At 43.6% G+C, this 20,070-nt stretch overlaps 1 protein-coding gene across 1 annotated transcript; it reads left to right on the top strand.

Annotated features, from left to right (window-relative positions):
• Positions 1–6,771: 6,771 nt before the first annotated feature.
• Positions 6,772–18,611, top strand: DHCR24 (24-dehydrocholesterol reductase). The gene is made up of 9 exons (XM_067301296.1): positions 6,772–7,034; positions 9,007–9,162; positions 10,669–10,774; positions 11,039–11,157; positions 11,249–11,512; positions 12,277–12,420; positions 13,051–13,248; positions 14,015–14,193; positions 16,477–18,611. Exons 1-9 carry the CDS (start codon positions 6,804–6,806, stop codon positions 16,628–16,630), a joined length of 1,551 nt encoding a protein of 516 aa, XP_067157397.1. The 5' UTR covers positions 6,772–6,803; the 3' UTR covers positions 16,631–18,611.
• The last annotated feature ends 1,459 nt before the right edge of the window (positions 18,612–20,070 follow it).

The following is a 20,070-nucleotide window of genomic DNA, read 5'->3' as shown; positions in this document are numbered from 1 at the left end:
TCCAGTTCTTTTATTAAAGGAGCCTCTGAACAATCATATTCTCCTCACCTTCCCCATGCATAGACCTTTGCCCGTCATGTATTTTCAGGCATGAGAACCAGTCTATTTATTTAGTCCTCATTCTGAAATTGCTCTGAATCTCTGTGAGATGATATACATGAGGGAGCACATCCTACCACTCGTGATAGAAAGGGGCATCAACCCCTTTTCAAACCCTCCAGCTTCCTTCTATTCATCTTCATATATGCGGAAGTTGCTTCAGAATGTGGATTGCGACAAAGGCACATCTACCATCGACAGAAGATGAGCAATTTAGAGGGACGTAGAATGGGCTTAACAGATACCAAAATCAGGTTTTGACCTGATTATATACTGCATTTTCTAGTGAAAAAAGGGCATTTGTAGTCTATCAGCATAATACTGAACCATTTTAAATATGCCTCCATTTATCCCTGATAAGACTAATACAATTCCTTATTATTGGAACAATGGTATATTTTTGTCACCCTTAATTATTAACTTATCCAGTTGTGATTGCTTTGCTTATGAAAAGGATACAATTGTTATATAACCAACATTTTTAACTGATTCAGCTGTTTCCCTCCTTTTTTATTTTGATTACAGCATTTTTATTTTTCTTTGGCATAGTAAGAAAAACCAAAGATCTAGATCCTAAACTGAGTTGCACTTACACTGATGTTTTTGGAGCATGGCCTGGAGTTTTACCAGTTTATGTCATTTGGGAGTGGGCCCACAAAATTTTTAAAATGTTGAAATAAATGAAACCAGACAGGTGACTGAGTGACAGCATTGGGAGAGAATGGGCAGCAAAAGTCTTAGCTTTATTTGGAGGAAAAGCGCCCACAAGTACATTTGATACTAGGAGACTGAACACACACAGAGATTTCCTGGAAGCTGAAAATGGGAGAAAAAATTGGTCTTTGCAGCAAAATAACTTCCAGTGTTTTCCTCTGGTGATACCGGCAAGCCTTCAATGTCAGGTTGCCCCAGAACACTTTTTCGTATGTTCCCACAGCACCAGCAGCTCCAAGCCAGAGGAGACAACAGCTGCAGACAACTGCCCTCAAGACAAAGCTCATCCTGGGCGTCCCGGAGGCCACTGGTGCACGTGTCTATTATACCATGAGTCTGAAACAACAGGTTTTTGCATGGGGGTCCTTACAAAGATTGCAGCTACTTTCTGATCCCCAGCAGAGTCCGTGTCTCCAGGAGCAGCTGGCTGCAAAGGAATGGAGTTGCTTCTCTGACTGCTGTCCTTGCTCACCCTCAGACAGCCTCGTGCGCAGAGCCAGGGGGGCTACGAAGCCAACTTTTGGTTCATCACCACTCTGGTCATCACCACCCCCAAGACGGCTTCCTCTCCTCCACTGCTCACACCTGAGGAGCGTAGCCCACCAGAGTTTGTGATTTCAGTGCTGGATGCCCAGTTCCTTCAGCAACCAGCTTATCATGCAAGCTACCTTGTCACAGCCGTTTCATTTTTGCTGCTAAGGACACTGGCCCCCACGACAATGAAGCGAGGGCTGAATTCCTTTCCCAGACCAGCTTTCTGTTTTGACAAGTGATTCTTTTTATAAATCCCAGACAGAGTGCCTTTTCACAGGGAGTTGTAAAGCTGGATTAAATACACGTCAGAGAGAATACACGAAAGCTCTCGCAAGTTCTGCGGCGTGTTTATTTCAGCAGGGCTGCGAATGTGCTGACCGGTGGCTGACCTTGCTTCCTGACACAGCACGCAGCCACCAAAGGGGGGGCCAGGTTCTGCCATTTGCAAATTTTCCAAATTTCATTTCGCACCCTCCCTCTGCTTCCTCCCAAAATGAAGACTGGGGTTTCTCCAGCCAACAGGACAAGCTTCTCTGTCAGCATTACTGCTGCCATCCTATTACATAATCAAAATATAAAGGCAGTTGACCAGCTGGGCGAAAAATGTGCTCCTGAGGCTTACATAACACTCGCCATCCCCCACTGAGCAATAAGGCCTCCCAATGACACCCCTGCATGCTGACTAAATGCTACGGTCCTCTCCTCTGCAGACGCAGAAACTGGGGCCATGCACTCAAATGGCTTGTCTGCGGTCACAGAAAGCTTTGTCAGCAGCATGAACATTTCTGTACTTGCCTACCTAAAGGCTGCCTTCTGTTTTTCTCCTTCCGAGATTTTGGCCTCTGAAGCTGGGATGGAGCCCAGTACACCTAAATCCACAATAATCCGTTGCTCTGCATGGGCACTGTGCAAGCACATAGGGCAGGGGATTCTTGTTTCCTTGTTCCACCTTGGACCATTAGAGTTATTCCTTCTTTCAGCAAAGCCTTTCCCCGTGCGAACATGGTGAACGGAGCCCTGAGTGGACAAGGGAAAGGCAAGGAAGAGAAAGCACGGCACCTTCAGGACTAGGCGTGCTGAACTGGCTGGGCTACGCACCCAAAGACCCTGTCCCAACTGCGTCATGGCCATCACAGATGTTAAACAAGATCTTGCACGTTATGTTAAATCTACCTACAACTAAAACAGCCTAACCATCCTGAGGATCCTTGCCTCGGCCTTCAGATGGAGTTTCACTTTCTCTGAGAGCTACCTGGCAATTTCTAAAGTAATTATAATCCCACTGTACTTTTTGATAGATTTCCCTACAGTTACCACACCTACAGTTGCCATACTAAACCCTCAGTCCTCATCAAGTCATCATGCATCGTTACTCCCTCACTTGAAATATTCGTGAAACCTGGGAAGCAAGGTTCTCAATAATGGATATTGTATTCCCAAATACCTTTTAAAAAACACCATCTGGAAGCCAGGCAGTTGAGCGACATTAGATAAATCACATTCTTCCCATACACCATCTAAAGAGAAGCTTTTCTAAGGTGTAAATCAGACTGAATCAAACATCAGTAGAAGATGAATCCTTATGTCTCGTTGCTGTCTTTTGAAATCTGTGGTCTACTGGACCTTGCATCTGTGCATCCAAGTGAAGAAAGGACACAAGGATCCACCCCAATTCCTAAGTCCCTGTCTTCAGACAAGTAGGACAGTTACACCAGCTGGTTTCCATTTAGAAACACACTACCTGAAGGACTTAGTGTTGTTTGGCTGCCCTTCCTCACGTTCCTTAGAAATTTACCCCAACCCCAGCATGCTGTAGTCAGGTGTTAAGTGGGGTACACGCTTCTGCCTCCTAGCGCAGCCCTGCTCCATCTGAGAAAGGCACAGAGCACTCCCCAGGCCAGGCTGGTGTTAAATCTTGCTGTGGCATAAAGTGACTTTGTTCTGTCACAGGTAATCCATTAGCACGTGTCACTCCTCTGGAATATTCTGGCATTTATTCTGACCTAAGCAGTTTATAAAACTGCTGATAATATTCCTCTGTATTTTTTCCTTAAAGGCGTTAAGCTGAAATTTGACATTTTTCTTCAATTACTAGATGTAAGCTATTTAGGATTCATTCAGCCCATATCCAGAACAACATGTGTCAACCCGTCAATGTTATACAGAATGGCCCACTTGTAGCCTACATCCTCCAACACATTTTTCATTCAAGCTGGTTGAACATACTTTGTTTTTTTCAGTAGAGGGAGCTTCTCACATACCAATCTGAACACCACGTCAGTTGAACTGTCTGAAACCACATCCCCTTTCTGACAGTACCAGCTTTGTGCAAAACAAAAGTGCAGGAAACCTGAAGGTAGGTAAGTAGGAAAATTTATTCCGATCCCTTGGTAGACGTAGGTTAGTTTACTTACTGAATTAAAGAGGCTTGCAGCCTTTCAAAAATTCTTGATTAGTTTTCATAATTATTAACATTAAAATGTCAATCCTTTTGATGTCCTGGTGCCACTCAACTGCAGTTCTGTGGCAGCCAGTACCAGGGCTAAGTGAGCTGGTGTGAAAAAGGGCTTTCTAACTCTTTTCAATGCCTTTCTTTGGTTCCACTGAATGTCTCTTGATACTTTTCTTATGGAGACAGACGCTTTCAGCCTACTTTTGTCTGCAGCTCAAATGCTCTCTACATTAGTATCATGTCCCTTTTAGCTGCCTCCTGAGACAAATAGCTGCATCTTTTCATTCTTTCTTTGTCCAAAAGTCTTTGCTTAATTATTACTAAGTCCTGCTTCATACTGAAAGGGGTCCTGCACTGTATTGGTAGGGCAATCTGTGATAAGCTAGTCACCGAGGAGATGGACCTCTCTGGCCAGGTCAATGAGAAGCTCCTGCTCTGCTCCCTGCACTCCACCCACACAAGTGTTAGTGGGGTGAACTCCATCAGAGAACTGATCCAGGTGGAAAAAAATAATCTAAATAACAGTTTAATTTTTGAGTCAGATCAGTTACCCAACCTGTTTTAGCAAGTGGTAGCATAAGTATTTGTACTGTGTACCATGCCCAGAACAGCATGAGTGGGTGGAAGGGATGGAAAGAGAGGGAGGGAGGGAGGAGAAGGGAAAGAGGACCACTTTTTTAAGAAGCAGTAACAGCTTAAACACTCATAAAATGATATTTTAATTGAAGAGAGCTGGGATTTTAGTCCTATAGAAGATACCAAGGGAATCTTAGCTTTGCTAACCAGATTTGTAGATGATGTTTTGCTCACATCTAAAATAACTAAAACTGAAAATGTCAGCATTAAAAAATCTCTTTCCCCTCCCCTTTTCTCCTCCTGATTCCTATATTTTTTATGCTTGACATCACTATGTACATAGGCAATTTCACTGTTATGTTAATGGTGATTGATAGCTCCGTTTCAAAGCACAGTTTCATATTGCAATCTTTAAGCTCACCTGCTCCCTTTTTGTTGCCTAGGGTCTTTTAAAAACAAGAGCAGAGCATGGAAATCATTATAAAGCACTTTTAATGGATCTTCATAAAAACAATTTCAAAACAGTATTTAAACCGAAAGTGTCGATATCCCTTTATGAATAAATGATGCTGTTATCCAGTAAGGCCAGCACTTGATCATTCTCAGATCAAGAATAATTATTTAGCTCCTTCAAAAAGGTTAAAATAATCTCTCTTAGGGCATGGGAAACATCTTTTTCATGCATAATTCCAGTCAACAGACAAACTGGTAAATAAAAGCAGATAACATCAACTTGGATATAAGAAGGAAAAGAGCTAGAAGACAGTCCGGGCAAGCGTGCAATGAACGTAATTTGGCCATGAATAAATTTAGGCTGGAAACCGGAAGACCATTTCTAAACATCAGAGCAGTGAATTTTCAAAACAGTCTTTTGATAAAAGCCGTGGGACAAAAATGAACTAGCTTCGAAACAAAGCCTCCAAGTTTTTTGGAGGAGACTAAAAGCTGTGGCCGCCTGCAACAGCAGAGGTCCGCGCTGTGAGGCAGCCGTCCCTCCCAGTTTGGCGTTCCTCAGCACCTCCTGCGGCAGCCAAATGTAAAGGTGACCATTTGTCCTGCTCACAAGGAAGAAGAGGCACCATTTGAGGTTAGCGTGCTACATCGTGATGTGACAACATCATGCCCCCGGCAGTGCCCTCTCTGAACACCTTGATATCATGTTCCCGTAGCCCAGGGCAACGGGGCACCTCCTGGTTTGAACCTCGCCTGGAGCCCGTTATCTCTGAGCCCCGGCGCTGCAGCCTGAGGGACCAAACACCCCTCTCGCCGCCTGACGGCACTGTGCTGCGCTGGCACGTCCTGGAGCAGCGCGGCGGGTACTTGCTGCAAGAACATTTCTGCCGCTATCTTCCCAAACACCTCGCCTACTGAGGGACAGCACGGAGCCTAGCTGGAAAAACGCCTTATATTCCTCATGGACGTCATATGTCTTCCCTTCTGCTGTTCCACTGCGGGGAGGAGGAGGAGAGGAATTTTTCACTCAGGTTTTAGACAGCAAGCTGGCTTTTGGAGGGGCCGATCCCCTTCCTTCTGGACAGCAGATCGCACAGCGCTTGTTTGTGCAGGAGACACCTGCGGTGCCTCGTGCCAACACAACACCGACCGGCTCCCGGCCGGGGTGCCCAAGAGCGGCGCGCGAGGTGTTTTGCTCCTGCCTGCCCCAGCCCAAGGCATCAGGGCCGCCCACGGCCAGCGCGGACACCTGGCCTGAAGGACACGGGGCACCACAGCCGCCCCGCAGCCCAGGGCCCAGCCTGAGCCCCTCAGTGCTGAGGGGGGTGGGTCTGTCCCCTGCCCAAACCCCTCAGCCCTGAAGGGGGTCTGTCCCCTGCCCAAACCCCTCAGTGCTGAGGGGGGTCTGTCCCTCGGCCTGAGCCCCTCAGCCCTGATGGGGGGGGGGGTCTGTCCCCTGCCTCAGGCCCTGTCCACCAGCCCAAACCCCTCCGCCATGACGGGGGGGGGGGTCCACTGCCTGGCCCAAACACCCTCCGCCCTGACAGGGGGATCCACTCTCTGGCCCAAACCCCTCAGCCGTGACGGGGGGGATCCATTCCCTGGTCCAAACCCCCCCCCGCCCCGACCGGGGGTCCCTCCGCAGCCCTCCCGCCCCCGCCCCGACCGAGGGTCCCCCTCCCGCCTCAAGCCCCGTCCCCGCTGCGGAGTGGGGGGGGGGGGTGCAAGGGGAGGGGCGGCCCGCCGAGGCGATGAGGGGAGCGCGGGGCCCGCCCGGCCGCAGCCAATCCGCGGGCTCAGCGCCTGGTCCGATCTCCGCCGCGCGCCCCCATTGGCCGCCCGCCTCCCCTCGCCTCACGGCGGAGGGCGGCCCGGCCAATGAGGCGCGGGCGCGGCGGGGGGGGGCAGGCCCGGCCGGTGAGCGCGCGGGCGGCGGGCGCTGCATGGCCGGGGCCCGGCGGGCGTGAGGGGCGCCATGTCGCCGGTGTGGTCGCTGGGCGCGGGGCTGCTGCTGCTGCTGCTGTGGGTGCGGCACCGCGGGCTGGAGGCCGTGCTGGTGCACCACCGCTGGGTCTTCGTCTGCCTCTTCCTCCTGCCCCTCTCCATCCTCTTCGACGTCTACTACCAGCTGCGCGCCTGGGCCGTGTGGCGGCTCCACAGCGCCCCGCGGCAGCATGGCCAGCGCGTCCGGCACATCCAGGCGCAGGTGAGGCCGCCCCCGCCCCCCCTGCGCCCCCGCATCCCCCCGCGCGCGCTCCTGCTTCCCCCCACAGCCCTGCATCCCCCCCCACGCACTCCTGCTCCCCCCACCCCTTCATCCCCCCCACACGCACCCCTACATCCCCCCCGCGCGCACCCCTTCTTCCCCCCACAGCCCTGCATCCCCCCCACACATCCCCCTACATCCCCCCGCGCACACCCCTGCTTCCCCCCCCCCACAGCCCTGCCTCCCCCCCACGCACTCCTGCTCCCCCCACCCCTACATCCCCCCCACACATCCCCCTGCATCCCCCTGCATCACCCCCACACACACCCCTGCTTCCCCCCCCACCCCTGCATCCCTCCCATGCACACCCCTACTACCCCCCCACATGCACCCCTGCTTTCCACCCCACCCCTACATCCCCACACATCCCCACACACATCCCCCTACATCCCCCACACACACTATCCATGCACCCCTAAGTCCCCCCACCCCTACATCCACACACACTCCCCACATGCACCCTTACATCCCTCCCACACCCACACAAACATCCCCTGAATCCCCCCTACACCCCCCCCACACAGCCCTCCATCCCCCACATTCCCCACACACATCCCCCCCACGCACTTCTACATCCCCAACATACACCTCTCACAAACCCATACATCCCCCCTACAAATACCCCCCACACCCCTACACTCCCCTACAGCCCCCTCCCGCACACACACACCCCCACATCCCCCCCCCGACACACACCTCTACAGCCCCCCCACTCTGCACGCACTCTCCCCCCCCCCGTACCTGCACCCCCACATCTTTTCAGGCATCTTTGGAGCTGCTGCCAGCCCTGAATTCAGCTGTGGCAGCGGGGCTGGGAAAAAGGGGTGGGGGGAGCCAATAGGTATTTCTTCCTCTGTATTTTTACTTTTGAAACTGTTCTAAAAGTTGTCAAGTGGAACAGGTGGAAAGTCCAGACTTGGCTCTCCTGTTGCTGTGGTAACACCGTTGGAAATATGCTACACGTTTTGTCTGTGTGCACATTTCATGTGTGTGCACACGTGTAACACACAAAAATGTTGGTCTTTCAAATGGTTTGCTTAGAATTGTGTTTTAATACCATTTTCTGTCTGAGCATCCTGCTTCTCATTATTGGTAGTTCAAAGAGATGATTGAAGGAGAGCTGAAACTTTTCTTCCGCCAGGAACTCCAGAAGAATTCTTTAATATTTTTATGTTCTTTAGTATATATGGTAATTCTGCCGTGTTTACTTCTGTTTTCTTCTTTGTCACTCATCGTCGTTGTGGATGGAGTAGATACAGATGATATTAATGTCTATGGAGTTACTGTTTGAGGGTTTGGGTTTTTTATCACCAGTAAGAGTCTGTATTAGCTGTTTAGCTTTGAAGAAAGTATTACAAATGATGTTTGTTCTCTAAATGTAAACCACTATAGATTTGCAAAATTTGCAGATCATGTGTCTGTCCTATGCATTTTTTCTTTTCAACTTTCATCTCTTTGCCAATTCATTTTCAGGCTCAGCCGTTTTTTCTGTGTTTAGTAACAGGCATTAACTTTCAGGGAATTGAGATTATTTATGCCAATGATAATATCTCCCTTTGAGTATGGGTTTTCCTCTGAATTTTTAAAAAACTGTTTTTTTAGTTTCTTACTAGTTTTCTGAATCTCTCTCCTAAAACAAAAGTTACAGGTCTATTAGAAATATTTTCTCTACATAACTAGACTCTCTGGTGGTATTTTATTTAAAAGTTCAGAGGTCTGCAGAGAGACTTCCAAAACATCGTTGCTAAACATAGAGTAGAAAAGCCCAGGTTTTGCATATTACAGATAATATGCGTGTAGAGAAATAACAGTATCTGAAAGTTTTTTCACATTGAGGGAAAGTGTTTCTAACTTATGTTATTGAATACATGTGTATACCGTACAGCATGAGTTGAATTGTTACCTCTTGCAGGTTCGGGAGTGGAAAAATGAAGGCAGTAAAACATACATGTGCACTGGTCGGCCAGGCTGGTTAACTGTATCGCTTCGCGTTGGAAAGTATAAGAAGATTCACAAGAACATCATGATCAACTTAATGGATGTTCTCAAAGTGGACAGTGAAAGACAGGTAACAAATACCTCACAAAGTTTTAATAATACTAAAGTTCAGATCTTTTTACTGTATTTATAGCTGAAGCAGACATTAAATCCCATAAAGAACAAATGATTTTTGTTGAAAAATGAACTACAAATCCTAGTATAAAATGTATTCCTGTCCCTGTCTATGTGTAAGGGATTTTTTTATTGTCTTACTTGGACTTAAATATTTGCTTGCAGTGTTGAGACTTGGCCGTGCCTGTTGGAGCATAGCTTCCTCCCAGCAATAAAAAAAACTCTCAAAAAGGCTTTCTCTTTACATGAAAGTCCTCTAGTTCTGTTTAAAACTTGAATCCAGTACTTGAGTTTCTGCTCTCTGGACATATAGAGGCAGCAATCAAAACCAGAGTTCTGGATTCCTTGTAGTGGTACTCATGTCAAGTATCACTAGTAAGTATCTAGTAGTTTTTTTAACTTAAAACTGATTAAGTTTATTTATATTAATCGTGTCGACCTCAGGCATTTTGCTAAAACAACTAAAAAACTTGAAGTCATATCAGTGCAGGTTTTTAATGTAGATCGTATTAGAAGGAAGAAAACGTACCTGACTTAGAGCTGGGCACTAGTTATGGCTGATGTGCAAATTCCTGTGCATTCTACAAAGCAGTCCTCCGCATGCCCTAGCTTTTCATATGGAAATGTAGATATGATTTGGGGAAGCAAATAATAAACTTTACTCTTGCATTTAGATTTTTTCCTAATGCCTAGATGATTTCTCCATAAATACGGACTATCACAAGAAAGACTATTAAATAGTTGTGCTTTTTTTTTTAATCTTGGATAAATTGAATGAACAAAGACTTCTTGTATAAGAAAATCCACTGTCAGTTCACTTCAGCGGGGTCTGCCTACCCTTACATGGTATTTCAACCTGCTTTCCAGTGTTGGAGAAGATAGTTTTTTCTAAATGCTGTTCATTCTTCACTAGATGTGCATGGCCAGTAGTGTTGTGTCATATATCCAGGGCGTATCAATTTCTTGCATCAGCAGTACAAACTGTATATATGTACTCAAATGTTCAACTCAAATTTACTGCATATGGGAAGATCTGATTAATGACATTAATGGTTAACATATTATGTGTATAAATTGGTATGTATGATTGTAATAAGTAACTGTTGAAGAGCTATAAACAGTAGACCCACCAAATTTCAAGTTCTGCAATAAGTGCTTGGATCATTCTGTTTAAAAAAAAAAAAAAAAACCAGCATATGGAATTGCTTAATTTTATGTGCTAAAGTGTGAAAGACCAGATTGATTTGTGTTTTGGGGGCCTAAGCAACAAGATGTTGAGGCAGAGGAGGAATCACTAAACAGTTTCAACTATTTTTAGTACTGCTTTTGGGAAAGTAAGTCTCTGAATTCTGATAACAGATGAAGTACAATCCATTTATCCGTATTTTGTCATCCTTAATGCTGAACATTTAATTAATGTTGGGGGGATTGGGTCTGGGGGTTTATTTTGTTTCCTTTTTAGGTTGTCCGTGTGGAACCTTTGGTCACCATGGGTCAGCTGACTGCACACCTAAATCCTATGGGTTGGACTATTCCTGTGGTACCGGAACTCGATGATCTCACAGTAGGTAAGGGTTGTTATGGTGACAAGAAACTGATTTTACTGTATTTTTAATAGCTTTTCAGGCAGTAACACATTGCATTATTTCACAGGTTCCTAAAATATTCTTTTGAACTTTGTATTCTGTTATGGCATTTATGTTATAGGCACTTCCCTTTATTTAAATAGTCTTAAAGGCCACACCAGAGCTTCAAAATGAAGCTTTGTTCTCTTAAACCGCTTTCATCTTGAAGTATGTTTCTTTTGATTTGTTACGTGCTCTCTTGATCAGGTGGCCTGATCATGGGAACCGGCATTGAGTCTTCGTCCCATATCTATGGACTTTTTCAACATACCTGTGTGGCCTATGAACTTGTTCTTGCCGATGGAAGCCTTGTGAGATGTTCACCAGTAAGAGACAATGTTATTTTGCTATCATTTACAATGTCATTGACAGTTATCAGTATGGACAGATGATTCAGTATGACATAACTTTTTTCAGACTGAAAATTCAGACCTATTTTATGCAGTGCCTTGGTCTTGTGGTACTCTGGGTTTCCTGGTTGCAGCAGAAATAAAAATGATTCCTGCCAAGAAATATGTAAAAATACATTATGAGCCTGTGAGAGGACTGCAGAAGATTTGTGAAAAGTTTACTGAAGAATCTAAGAAAAAGGAGAACAGTTTTGTGGAAGGACTTGTATATTCTTTGGACAAAGCAGTCATCATGACAGGAGTCCTGACTGATGAAGCTGAACAAAACAAGGTAACTAAAGGGAAGCTATTTATTATGAAAAAATCCCCCCACAATTTAACTGAAGGTGTCCTACTATATGTCAATAAAAAACAGAATCATTGTATGATCAGAACAATCTTTTATTGTTAATGTAGGATAAAAGGTTTCGTCTACCCATCAGTATATCTTAAATTACAACACTTTGTTATCACAAAAATTAGAACTTGTACTATGAATCTCTTCAATTGGTAAGAAATGATCGATTGATTTTCATTATTCTAGCATTAGTCTAGCCTTTGCGTTGCAGTACCTAAGGAGAAAGAGAAGTACCTTGCCTCATATACAGAACAGTACTGTTTAAAACTGCAGTTATGCAGAGTAACTTTTTTTTTTTTCCAGCAAGCTCTTAATACGGTTAATATCGGTAGAACACATCAGGGAAGTTTTCTTCAGGGAGGGACACGCTGTTCTTTCTTTACAGCTCTCAACCCTGAGGCGTTAGATTCGTGATGGGTTGAGAGATCAGCATCTTAGAATCACGCTCTGTTACATTCCTGCCCTCTTAATTTGCTTGCAGCAGACAAGCCTTATTTAAATTTAACCTTAATGAGAGAAGTAAGAGAGACATGTATGTGGTCAAAAGAAGGAGAAATGAAGACTCCCAAAATCCATCTTAGACAGTACAACATTGATGCTTCATGCTAAAGGAATTTGGGGGACTTAATGTTGTCTAGTAAGGTGTACTATTATTTGTATTGGTGTTTGCTAATGAATATACGTTTCCTTTCTTACAGATAAACAGAATTGGCAACTACTACAAGCCATGGTTCTTTAAGCATGTGGAAAAGTATTTGAAAGCTGACAGAACTGGAATAGAATACATTCCCTCAAGACATTATTACCATAGGCATACCCGTAGTATATTCTGGGAGCTCCAAGTAAGACCACTTTCAGGATTAAAATAACAGCTGCTTTTTTCCCACCATGTACCTTCTTCCCCTTGGCAACACTTCTGTCTTTCAAGGCAGAAAGGATCCAGTTGAGTTCATGGCAAATATTAAAGTTACATAGTTGGGCAAATACAAATCTAAAGGCACTTCTTTATATATGAATATGGTATTATGTCATAACTTTCTAATTTCTGTTTTAGTGCTTTTCTGAATTTAGACCTTAAGTACATATTTTAGCATTAAATCTCTATACCTATTAAGTGGTTTCCAAAGACAGATAGTGGAAAAACATGAATGCAGAATTATGGCTGAATTATGGCCCTGCCTAAATTCATAATACTAGTTATGCAGTAAGATCATTACTTTAAATTCATAAATGTATTCGTCATGTTGTGCATTAACGCAAAACTGTATTTGGCATTCTGAAAGTTTCCCGTTGCTACGTTTAGGACTCGCTAGAGTGAGATACCAAATCTTTTCAGATGCCAGGGAAGTTAAACAGGAGTTGGCTGTGCAGGGAGCATTTAAAATTTTACAGCTTTAAAGTACTGAAGTACTGTCTGTTGGTTCACTTAGATATTCTTACTATCGCATTTTCTTTTTCCTTCCTGTTTAAAGGATATCATTCCTTTTGGCAATAACCCTGTTTTCCGTTACCTGTTTGGCTGGATGGCTCCTCCAAAAATCTCTTTGTTAAAACTGACCCAAGGAGAAGCTATTCGAAAGCTGTATGAGCAACATCACGTTGTGCAAGATATGTTGGTCCCAATGAAGAGCCTTGAAAAATCTATCCAAACCTTCCATGTTGACCTTAATGTAAGAACACACATTTTTAGAATGCAATAAATCTTAGATTGTGTGTAATATGAATGGCGGCTACTGGTCTTAAGACATAAAACTCTGGTTGGTCATTATCATGTTGTGGCGAGTGCTGTGCTTCACAAGTCTATGATGTGAGGCTGCAGAAGGAATGAACATAGCTTTCTGAAAAGGGAATAAAAACATGAGATTCAAATTTTAATAGGCTAACACTTCTATAAGACTTTATCGCTTACTAAAGCTTGAACAGATTTTTCGTTCGCCTGAAATCACTGGCTGTCTCACTGAACCCAAGCTGTGGGAATGAATTTCCCGCTCTTGCTTTTGTTCTTAATTTTATTCTAGTTAGCATAAGAAGTACAAACTTCCCAGTTTCCACTTTGGACTGAGCTGGAAAAGAAAACTCTTCATTTTCTTTTTATTCAGAATGTGTATTCACTTGTTTCTTTGGGATCAGGGATGTTGTCTTCACTTCAGTTTTAAAGGAACTCCATTCAGATCTTAAGATATTTAAGGGGGTGGGGTGTAATTCCTGGAGGACACTGCATTTATTTTGAGCATCTCAATTCATTTGCATTACGATCATTAGAAAGTGGATCTAAGAACCATAGCAAGAGAACTGGAAAGGAAGATGTGTGTAAGTTTACCTCCCAAACTGTGACAAAGTCCTCTTAAGTCTTCATTTTGTCGCCTTTATTAATAGATAGTTTAAATAATTGTTTTGTTAAAAATAAGTGATGCAGTGTTTTCTTCCCTCTGGCAGGTATACCCTCTTTGGTTATGTCCTTTCATATTGCCCAATAATCCTGGTATGGTCCACCCAAAAGGGGATGAAGCAGAACTCTACGTGGATATAGGAGCTTATGGAGAGCCCAAAACAAAACAATTTGAAGCCAGGGCTTCAATGAGACAAATGGAAAAGTTTGTAAGAAGTGTTCATGGGTAAGGTTCCCACTCTTCAGAATAGTGACAGTGCCGTGTAACTTAAAACTGTGTAGTTTAATCATACCTATGTAATACTGCAACAATTTGACATTGCAATAGTTTAACAATCACAATGATGGAAAGCTGATTTTAATTACTGATTTTGATGTTACAGTTTTTAAATATGCTTGCACTTCATGGCTTGATTGTGGGGAAAAAAAAAGGTATCCTCTTAGCTGTGGGAGTGGAAAGATTCTCTTCTATAACAAGGAATGTGCACACAGACAGGTACAGATGGGCCTGAGCGCGTCTGCTGGTATCTGCGCTGACTGACCTGGAACAAGTTCCTGTCCAAAGCTGCATTATTGGGGGTCGGTGACCGCTCTCAGCAAGGCTGGCGAGCCCAGCACATCGGAAGGCGGCCGCTGAGCTTGCATACTGAGCCTGACTTGTTTCGGGGCAGTTCAGGGCCAAGGCAGAGCAAGCGCTGATTTGTCCACAGTTGGCTGCAGTCCCTTCCGTAATCCCACAGGCCGTTAAAGCTTGGACGGCGTCCCTGCCTGCCCTGGAGCTGTTCTGTTCGCTGAAGTCCTTTCAGTGTCACGCTGCAGCCCTGCCCTGTCCTTGTGCCGGTGTGTCAGCGTAAGCAGGGCTTGTGAAGGAAGGCAGCCTTGAGAGCTCTCTGTAATCCCTGTGCTGTGGGAGTCTTTCCTCGCTCACAGCTGGCACTTTCAGAACCTCCTTTTCACTGCCCTGATTCTTACTACGTGGGATCACAGAAGGGCTGAGCTATTTACTCACCGTCTGTCATAGGCTCACACCAGTCTAATTTGCCATACTATTGTCAGCAGAGAAGCAGTTACAAACTTGTTTCTCAGGAACAAAAAACGACAACACGATATTTGTGTCATCAATATAATTTATCTGCATTTCTCTTTTGACCTACTTCTCATATAACAGTGGCTATATCCCATGTGGCTTAGTAACAGCGGCAAGTCTGCTTCAAGATGATTTGGGGAGTGTAAATGACTTCTAGCTATAAGTGATCTGCCAGAGAACAAAGCAACTGAAAGTTAATATAAAGCTTTTTTACTTAACTTGAAATTAAGTTTTTAATTTAAAGCTTTTACCAGCAAAGTTTTGTCTGTTCTGTACCTTTCATTGGGACAGTCTTACAGTTTCATAATCACGCACAAGACCAGAGCTTTTATGAAATAGTTTGTGTTTTACTGCTGTACTCTAACATTAGCTATATTATAGAGGGAACAGTATGAAAGTAAGGAAGAGTCCACAACTAATTAGTGCTTTCATTTACTTTTGTAAATGGTGCTATGTTACACTGTTTCATTTACAATGTACGTTTATATTCTTGACCTGGTCTGATCTGGAGTCTTTTGCCTTCCCAGCTCTATTCTCAACGTTGAGTTCAAGGAAATCTAAAAAAGTCAAAGCAAAAATCAGTGCATCTATCTTGAATGCATTGTGTAATGCCGACTAATATGAGAAGCCATAATTGTATCTCCATTGATACAATGGAAAAACATGCAGAAAACAAGTAGAAAAAATAAATATTTTTTTTGAAGCTGAAATTAAAAGCTTTTGAGTGGAGGAAAAAGAAAGCAGACTTTCAAAACCAGTTACAGGGAGGGAGTATTTAGGGTGGGAATATTTATTTGTCAGGGAGTATTCAGGTCATGTTTAATTCTGTCTCAGTGCATGGGATCAGACTCTTCATTTGGATGAACTTTTGTAGTTCTCCCTAGACCTGTGTTTCTGTGAATATAAGTTGTTAGAACACATGTTAGAAAATTTGATTGCAGATGGTTAGTAAATCTGAACATGAGTAACTGTCTTAGATGCATGGGGTCTTTTTTTAAGCTTCTCTCCCTTTCTCTTAGTAGGGTAGCAAAACTAGTAGACGTGCCAATACATTGATGGCTAAAGAAGTGTTCTGAACCAAATTTTAAAAGTAATGATTGTATTAATTGCTTTCTCTTCCCATCCTTCCCTCCACCACCAAAAGGGCTATATAGGTATTCTGCTGTTTTCACTATTACATGTTATTTCCTTTTGGAAAAAGGATCATGATAGTATTAAATCTCCAAAATATAACTGGCTGCGTGTCCCAGCATAATTCATATGAACAATTATATTTACTTGTTTTTAAAAAACATGGTTTGATGTTTTTTGTTGAATATTTGCTATTTATAGCTCACCCTAATTTTTTTTTGATTCTGTCTGAAATCCTGTGGCACAAGTAATGTTGATTCTCTTGTGTGTGGCTTTTTTTTTCCCCTCCAGTTTCCAGATGCTGTATGCAGATTGCTATATGACCCGTGAGGAGTTCTGGGATATGTTTGATGGTTCATTATACCATAAGCTGAGGGAGCAAATGAATTGCAAGGATGCCTTTCCAGAAGTGTATGACAAAATCTGCAAAGCTGCGAGGCACTGAGCCTGAATAACCTAATCAAGCAATCAGGGAAAATGGATTTACCTGTAGCTAGTCAGTATATCCTTTAAAAGAGGGGGGGGGAAAAAAAAAGGCTTTATTGCTGTCCAAATAAGCTCATTCTTGCTGATGTTTTAAAGGTATGAACCTCTGCTTTATAAGTTTGTTTAGTATTCGTTAGTATGTTTTAAAACCGTTTTTCCAAACTCAAAGTGATTTTTTTTTTCTTTAAGAAATCTTAAGTGCTAACCTTTGTGTCTTGGATCTGATGTAGTGACATAGGTGAATTCATCTAGTTTCAAGCATAAGGAAAATAGTTGGAAAAGATGAAAATACTCTAAGTTACACCAGCTATTTGCTGTAGCTGTATTTAAAATTACTGTTGAAAATGATAAGGAGGTCACAGAAATAGGTGCCAAAGTTGAAAGAACTGTCAAGTTAGTCACGAGGTTAAAAACATTTGCCTGCGGTCAGTAGCTTGCAGCACAGTACTATAATCTTCATGCTGTACAGTACTCTGTCATGTAGGGTACTGTACCCTTTGGGTTATACTGTACTATATGGCACTATAATCTCAATAGAGCAGCTAAACTCCCTAACAAGTGCTTCAGTTTCCAAGCTGAGAGTTGAAGTGTGAAGAAAATCCTTTTTACTTGTGCCTGTCGGATTGGTACCGATTTTTGATTATAAGTGGATATAGGTTTTAGGTACTTTTGTATTGGTTAACATTGTTTTTCGTCCCCAAAATATCAATGCTCTGGCTTTCTAGACTACTGAAAAAATCGCTGCTATTTCCTATAGGCAAATATTAATTTCAGTTTTTACATGCATCAGTTTATTTGAAATTTTTTGGTTTTGTTTTTGGGGAGGTTTTGCTTAATTTTAGTGCCTTATAAGTACTCAGTTGGAGGAAGACATGGGTCATTTCAGACCGTTCTGTCCTGGCCAGTAGGAGACGGAAGCGTGTTCTGTTCTGACAGTTTAAGCCTTTATTTAGACAAGACCACTTAGAGCAAGTGGCTATGGATAAGAAAAGCTCTTCTTGTGCACAGGCTTTGGTTCTGACTAGAGTGAAATTTTTGCTTTTCGTTTTAGCTGGATTATTTTGATAGGCTTTGTGAAAGGACTGCGTCAGTCACCTGGAGAGGAAATCGATAGTGCCGTTCAGTTCCCCCTTCCGCTGCGCCCTGGCATAAACAGCACAGTCACACGCTTCGTACAGTGACGTGTATGAGTGTGGCAATGCTTTGACCCTGTATTCAGAAACATGGTTCTAAACCAAGTCCATGTCTTGTCAAAGCAGTACTTAAAATTGTTACTTTAAACCTTACTGAGCTTGAGGCGGGGAAAAAAGTGATATTTTTGACGGTCGCGTAGGGAGTAACGTGAAGAACTTGTTGAACAGTTGCCAGAGGGAAGTTTTGTATTTTTTTTTTCTTTTTTATTTGAGTGCTCAACCAATGATTTTATTTATTGATAGATGGATGTTTATGATCCAGATGAAACCAATGATAAAGCAGTAACGAATAAACTTGGTCTGTCGCTCAGTGACGCACGCTGGGCAAATTGCGTGCGAATAAGGTAGCCCTCGAAGTCCCGCATAGGGGACTGGTAGCAGGAGCAGCCTGCCAAGGGGAGACGCAGCCTGCGCGGAGCTCCTGCAGTGCTGCTCAGACCACGTGGCTGGCCAGGCAGAAGTGGGAGCCGGGCGGGAGTAGAGCTGCGTCAGTGATCCGGGAGCATTTGCTACGCTGCTCCAGGCTTCAGGATACGAAGGAAACGGAGTTGTGACCTGCCTTCCTGCCCCACAAAGGGGACAGTGCAAGAGCAGTTTCCTTGGCCCTGTGGCAAAGCTGTGATTTAGACCAGTGCTTGTAAGATAATCTGCACAGAGCAGGAATTGGTTTGGTTAGTTTTTAAAAGGGTAATGTAAAAATGACTAGAGATATGCAAATGCTTTTACTTAAGCTGTGCAGCTTTCACTTAGGTACTGATGTTCTTTAGGTATGCGCTGTATTTGTTTTTCACTTCTTAATTTATCAGCAAACTTGGTATGACATGATTTGGTACTGTAACTATGACTATACCAATCACATGTGTGCACATGCATAACTGCTGGTGGTCTTGAAATTTTTCATTGTATGGGCTGTTTAAAATAAAAATAACCAGTGTGGTGTCAATGGTGTGTTTTAATAAGTGATTACTTACTTTTTAACAGGTTTTTTTTACTATTCTTTCTTATGCTTACCGTATTGTTGAAAGTGGCCCACGATTTACTGAGAAGAGCTGCTCTCTGGGAAGGAGGCCCGAGGTGCGATGAGGTTGTCGAGATATGAGGATCCCAACACTGTAAACAGCTCTGGGAGAAATGTTATTGAAGGCTGTGGATGAGCTGCACTTATCTCTACCCCAAGACACGCCTGTGCAAAGCAAGCACCTTGTAGCTGAGCCTCAACCCTTCAGTTACATCCTACTAACTTCAAATATTTCTTAATCTCACAGTGTCAGTTACCCTTATTTTTTCCCCTCACTACATCCTTTCCCTGTGACTAACTGTCCAATAAAGGCAAAAAACGATTTTGGATTTAGGCACTACAGCTACTGGCATAAACTAGCCCCAGGTTTGAATAGCCAGCCACAGAAGTGGAGGCAAAGATTCAATGCCCTCTTCAGCCTGTGGAGTAAACATCCACATCTCCAGTTTCCTCAAAAAACGCCTTTACAGCAGTTCTGTAGACTGAGATGGAGACAGTCCTCCCTTCCTCCGCCTTTGTGAGAGATACCACATCCCCTTCCAGTGCTCTCTTCCCTGATGGAAGTTGCTGTGCTTCCTCCTGAAGTCGAGGTTGCTGAACACCTGCATCCCATTGAAACTGCAGTTTAGGTGCCAAAGTCTTGTGTTCCTTTAATCAAATTCTTTTTTGGTCCTGACTTACGCTGTCTTTCACAATTCTCCCTTTTGTTCCCCCAGCAGTATTTCTGTAGCCTACGCTCACCCGCATCACGATTCAGGTATTTTCCTGCAGAGACCTCCTTTCTCCTTTGCTTGCCTTTCTATTACAATAATCAGCATTTCTTTAAATCACTGCAGTTTTACCTGTGTTCAATTATCTCTCCCACCAAAGAGTAATTGCAGATTAATTAGCATACTTAATCAGCCATAACTAACATGTAATTACACCTAAATTTAATTATTCCAGTCTGGTCTAAGCACTACTTTGACACTTCAGAAAGATTAACTCTAAGTGAACCAGCTTACTCACAATGCAGATTTATGGCCTTTCCTCATTACCACTAATAAAGCTTTCTGTTCGTTTCACTTTCTTCACTGCTTCTAGGTTTTAATATCCTACAAAATGTGGAATGACAACACTAAATCCCCCCTAATTCCCAGCAGCTTATCTTAAACATTTGCATTGTTAATCCAAGCGAAGCTCTGTGTT

Source organism: Apteryx mantelli, chromosome 8 (assembly GCF_036417845.1).
Source record: "Apteryx mantelli isolate bAptMan1 chromosome 8, bAptMan1.hap1, whole genome shotgun sequence".
NCBI classification, from domain to species: domain Eukaryota; kingdom Metazoa; phylum Chordata; class Aves; order Apterygiformes; family Apterygidae; genus Apteryx; species Apteryx mantelli.
This window is presented reverse-complemented; position numbering and strand designations above follow the sequence as displayed.